Source organism: Castor canadensis, chromosome 4, assembly GCF_047511655.1.
Source record: "Castor canadensis chromosome 4, mCasCan1.hap1v2, whole genome shotgun sequence".
Classification (NCBI taxonomy): Eukaryota; Metazoa; Chordata; class Mammalia; order Rodentia; family Castoridae; genus Castor; species Castor canadensis.
Window position 1 is genome coordinate 156,176,645 of NC_133389.1, and position 6,000 is coordinate 156,182,644.

The following is a 6,000-nucleotide window of genomic DNA, read 5'->3' on the forward strand; positions in this document are numbered from 1 at the left end:
AGGGTATTCAGCTGGCCCTGAGTGGGCAGGGGGACGAGGGACCTGGGGGGCTCTTCAGTCTTCGGTTTTGCATGAAGCCTTGGTGGCAGCAACATTGCACCCGCCAGTATGCAGACCAATGCATGAGCCCCTTGCTTGGTGCCCCACATGAAGCCAGACCATGGGGAGGTTGCAACCAACTTGTGTATTGCCTTGTAGTGTCTTGCTGACTCTTCTCTTTTCTCTTGTCAAATATAGGGATCACTTTTTAGGAGACTGGACACTGCAAACAGGCACTTTAACTTGCTTATTTTCAGCTGAGCTAAACTGCTGCATTTGCTTAACCTATGCCTGTGTCCATTCTCCTTTGAGTGTACTGTCTAACTGTGCACTCTGTCTTCCAACTTTCTACTATGAAAAATGCTTGTTCCACAGTGGGGTAAGAGTTCACATACCCAAGACAGAAAAGATAGACTAAATCTTTTTTTTTTTTCATCTTGGTAAGGGCCCAGCCACTGGTACACAACTCTGGAGACCTGGAGAGAAACAACTACAAGGCTCTTCAGAATTATTCTTAGTTCTCTCAGGAGCTCCCTAAGGGGAAGAGACCTCCATGTAATAATTTTCATCTAGTGAATTAGCAATGTCATTTATTCTGAAATAGTAGACAAATTGGGCCCCAGTGTTTGCTTGTGATTGCAAGTGAGCAATTTAAAGTTTCTTTTAATATTTACACAAGTGCATAATGTCATGGGAGGGAAAAAGACATCCAAAAACATTAGCTTTTCTGTATTTCAAGTTGTTTTGGCAAATGCCTCTGTGTGAGCTGATTACTTTGCTCTGGAACTAGCATTGCTGTCATTATCATTGCCTTTCTCTCATCATCATCTGATTAATATTGTGGATTTTTCTCCCCTTCTGCTTGTATCTTGTTTTGATGCACTTTGGAAGAAATGTCAAGAAGAGGAGATTCGACCCTACTCAGCAAGGCCCCATCTGAATCAACTGCTCTGGAGGGAATGCCACTTTGCGCTGTTGGGTTCTGGGTATGACATACTTGTAACCACGTTGCCGGAACTATTAAGTCTGTAAACAAGACCATTGGGTAGTAATGACTACAGAGCTAAAGTTGGGGTGACAGGAATGGGGTAAAAGAAAACTGTCCCTTTTGGAAATAACTTCAAATAACCTCTCCTACCACCTGTCAATAAAATGGGGGTAAAAGACCATGGCATAAAAGGAACCGTTCATTCTTTTTTTTTTTTTTTTCCTAACTAAAGGAGAAAGGAACAAAAACAACAAAATAAGTGCAATAAAAGAACCATTAAAAATAGCAAATGATTTTTCCCCCTCAGCCTGCTGGGCACTTACTATCTTCTAAATGATTTGGCATGATTTTTTTTCCTTTCACTGCCAATGACAGACTTCAGTGGCGTGAAGATCCAGTTTTTGAAAGGTAAAAGCTGCATGGCATAAATACTGCAAGCTAGCCAGCCAATCCTCAGCAAACCCTGCGTGGAATTCCTAAGGGGAAGATGACAGATGGGCACGTGGAAGCTGCCTGGGTCTCCTTAACTCTGGCCTGTGCCTGTCCCTTTCTCACTCCCTAAGAGTCCCACTGCCCTCCTAGACCAGCCCATGGCAGAACTCGGAAGGACCATACTCTTGTTGATTCACTTTTCCCATTATTTTTTTTTCTCCTGGACCAAGCATCCTTTGGAAATGGGAGCTGGAATTTGAACAATGATGCTATTGTATAGTCCTTTTATAAATGGAAATGTAAATATGGAAACGAGATTTTGACACATCATTTTCACTTGTCTGTATTGAAATCTTTTTTCTTGTAAAGATTCTCTGTAAATTTGAGTTTATTGCTTGCTCCCTATCTTCGTTTTCTTTTTTTTTTCTTCCTTTTCTTCTCTGTGTCTGTTCTTCTCTCTTGAACATGCCCAGTGATTGTTGGGCTTGCTTAAAAAAGACAGATGTAACTACAGATGCTGGGAGGTTGAGCTCAAAACAGGTGCAACTTAAAGTTAGTATGTTTGAAACCAAAATAAACAAGAGTGTTGGAGGGAGACACAAACAACAAAATAACCCATATCAAAACCACAGAATTATGTAAATGCAAATATATGTGTACTGACAAGTGAAAGATTGTTGGTGTCATTAGAAACATATGTATATAATATAAGAAAGTAGACACCCTCTCAAATTAATCACAAAAGTGCCAAGCTCATAATTTTAGTTTTTTGTTTGACAATTTTCTTTCCCTGTCTTCAATGTGAAAGGAGGACAAACTTAAAGCCTTAAATAAAACAATAATTTTTAAATGTTGGAAGCTTGGAAAAAAGTTAAGCTTTCCATTTTATTCACATCTATTACTGTTAATATTCCATACATGCTTCTTCCTGCCTCAGAATCTATATGGTAGAAACCCGTTGTGAACGTGGAAATAGGGAGAGAAGTGGCAGGTGGTCTTCTTATCAGCATTATTGTTTCAGGCTGTAATTCTGTGTGTGGAGTTTTTAAGAAACCTTGGTTGGCCCAGTTATTTGCTGATCCATGAAATGTTGTGCTGGGCTACAGTGGAATTCCACTGTATACAGATTCACATTCTTCTTTTCCCTCCAAGCAGATTTGCAGACTTAATCTTAGAGTTCCCAAGTTCCTCTGAGTTTCTTTCACTTTCACCCATTTCTTCTCCAGTTTATGGTCAAGGTAGCTTCCACTCAAGTGCAGAGCGAACAAGTTAACAAAGAAATTTGGTTTCAGCTTTGTTTTAGATGGATAGACTTGTACATAGTAACTTTGGTGAGCATCCTTCTAGAGATGCTCCCAAAGAACCCCTATTTCTATGTTATCCTCCTGTTTTTTTGGAACGAGACATGCAGTTGGACTATGCATTTCTTCCTGGCACTGAACCAATTTCTAGATTTAGCTGTAAGTCCCTTTTCACTAAGATTCATGACATCATTTTTACCACTTTTTCTTTGACTTTGGACTTAAAATAGTGGGATTTATCCCTCCAAGGTATCTTTAAATTATAGAAGTATCACAATCATAGAGCAGAAACCTTAACTGCTATATGCTACCGTAGACCATAACCTAACATCTCAATCCTGTTATTGCTTTCTGAGTAATAGGTGCTACACAGGTATGCAGTCTTTCTCTAGAACTTGCTATATGTTTATATGGTAATAACAGGGCTATCTATAAGGTTTATCAGCCTTACTCCTGGTTTCATAAAGACACAGGTTATACCCCTTCACTTAATGACAATGGTTCTTTCAGCTTGGAGGAAGGTTGGAGGAAACTCAGATTACTTGGTATCTCTCCCTGTTGCTGCATCGCTTGATGGGTCCTCTTCACTAGGAGATACCAAGCCGCTGCTAATGACACCATACACATTTCATTACCGTTTCAGAGGCACCATGGTGACTTACAGACACAAAACCATGCCAGTTACAAAACAAATCTCTATTGTTAACTTTTGAGCATTTCACAAACAACATTGTAAATGTGCGATGTTATGTTTTAAATCAGACCACAGTGGTCCCCAAATATTATGTACATATGGCAAATGTCTGTGTAACTTTTTGTTACACTGGCAGTTTCATAGGTAACCAAACCTATGTTCCAATGTTAAATTACTTGTGTGTATATGTAAAATACACAAGCTTTAAGCTATGAATATGAAAGATAATGCAACCATATTGTAAACAATGGGATATAATTTTTTGGTGGTATTAGGTTATATAGTTTCAAACCCTTTGCTGTATTTTCTCTTGCACATGCCATTCATTTGCAGATTTTTTTGTGGTGTAAATACTCCTTTTTATTAATTTGAGCTAAAAGCACAAGAATTTCACTGTTTAATGTTACCCAACAAGAGTGTTAAGTGATGACCAAATTCCCATGTCACCTGCTATACTCTTGCTGCGATAATAAATGACACCTGGATGAGGAGCTGTGCGCTAACTTCATTGCTCTCCTGGGATAGTGCATGAGGCCACTGAATTAGAGCTACTCCTACTAGATAAATGAGCAGTACACATAGGTGCATGTTACGAACCATGAATCACATAGAGCTATGGAATTTTACCAAGTGATGTGTGTGGTTTTGTTTTGTTTTATTTTTTACTATGCAAAGATGGGGAATGCACAAACTTTTCAGAGACTTATGTCTAAAGAACTTTACAAACAATACTTGAATTCTTTCTTTTGTCATCCCATCATGTTTTATACTCATTGTTGCTTCTACTGTTAATTTTCATTTTTAAATGGTTTGTAATTTTTTAAGCATACAACCTGAAGTTTCATTTGAAGTTAATAAATTCATTCATATCTTTTTGGCTGCCTATGAATGGAGAGTCAGTAGTCATTGTATGCATCTTTGAGTCAAGTGTATATTAAAACTTTTGGTAATGTAGAATGTTGTGACTTTATGATTTGATCATTTTTCTTAAACCCCTTTTCTGTGTTCTTTTGCATTGTTGATTAATTGGCCATGAGCCTGATATCATTAGAGTTTTAGCACCAGTTTCAATCAAAGGCTTCCTGACAATTTAAGCAGTCAGTGGAACAAAATAAAACTCTCTAATTAATGACAAATATATGCCTGATTAGGATTCAGTTTTATTGTATTCATTGGAAATTATATGCTTCTTATGAATCAGAAAGGAAAAAAACCCTTAGGATCATACCATTATTGACTTTATTTTGTTTTGTTAGCATCTCTTTTCTGAGTTTAAAGAGCAGATGGCTACTAACAACATCCACACTTTGATTTGGTACCAAATTTACAATCAAGCTATGAGAAAACGGAAAAAATCTGGTTATGTACATTACACTATTAAAAGCAGTCAAAGTTGTGAGCATTTCCTCACAGCTCACATGAAATTGGTCACCAAGTTACATCCCTTCTTCATGAATGTCAACATGTCTCACCTCCATCCCCACTGCCATGCCTTGGTTTGACCTCAAAAGCCACAGGTATCTCATATATATGTGAGATACTACATTGCCACAAAGAAATGCTGACTGCATTCCTTTGATGAAAGTCTAGCAGGGCTCTTCATTTCCTGTAGGGTACATTCCAAATGTAATAATACAACTTAAAGTTCTGCCTGCCTTTCATGACCTCACCCCTGTTTATTTTCTAGCCTTATTGACTCTCATCTTCTCTTACTCATCTTACTTAAAGTTCCCCCTAAAAGAGCCTGTTCTACCCAAGTCTGAATAATCTTCTTTAAATTTTATGTCCATTGTCCATAGTTCATTTCTTTTAACGTCATTTCATGTAATACAGAAATACTTAAAAATAGCAAAAATATTCTTAAGAAAGCAAGCATATTAGAGTGTCATTTACTTTTGACTTTAAAGGAATGATCTGTTTTACGTTGTCCTTTTAGTCATTCTGTTTTTGATGTTGACATTGAAATGAGGTCTGTTCCATGCTCCCTTAGTATCTGATTGAGAAAGCTGACCCAGAAACCAGTAACTCACTAGGTAATAGAACAGCTGTTTTGGAGTTTAAAACTTGCTGTGAATTATTAAATGATTTATCTATGTGCTCCTAATGGAATTTCTGAATAAGTTAAAATTCAAGGTGGGTGTCCCTTAGCTTAATGTGCAGGAGTGAGGGGCTTCTACTCATTAATCTGTTCACTGAACAAATATTTATTAAGCCTCAACTCTATGCCAGGATCTCCTAGAAACTGAAGGAATAAAATAATATTCTTGGCCTAAAGTTCATATTTTAATAGCAAGAGACATTTAAAAAAATTAAAATCCCTGAGCCCAAAGTATTGAGTAAACTAAGCTATTTAAGAACTGGGAGTAGAAAGAGTGTGGTGGGCAGGTAAGAAAGGGATGTAGGAAGCCTTCCTAAAAGAATTAAGTTTTGGAACTATATTGAAGGGCTTGGGGCATGGCTCAAGTGGTAGAGTGCCTGCTTAGCAAACCCCAGAACTACCAAAAAAAAAAAAACCAAAAAGATCTTGAAAGATGCCAAGAGTTCAC

At 37.6% G+C, this 6,000-nt stretch overlaps 1 protein-coding gene across 3 annotated transcripts in view; it reads left to right on the forward strand.

The window, feature by feature from the left end:
- The window catches only part of Adam23 (ADAM metallopeptidase domain 23), a 164,044-nt gene extending 159,701 nt beyond the window's left edge, over positions 1-4,343 (forward strand). For all 3 annotated transcript variants that reach the window (XM_074071556.1, XM_074071558.1, XM_074071559.1), the window contains one exon: positions 931-4,343. In XM_074071556.1, coding sequence (XP_073927657.1) covers positions 931-979 — 49 coding nt within the window. In that variant the 3' untranslated portion in view covers positions 980-4,343. The remainder of the gene's footprint in view (positions 1-930) is intronic.
- The last annotated feature ends 1,657 nt before the right edge of the window (positions 4,344-6,000 follow it).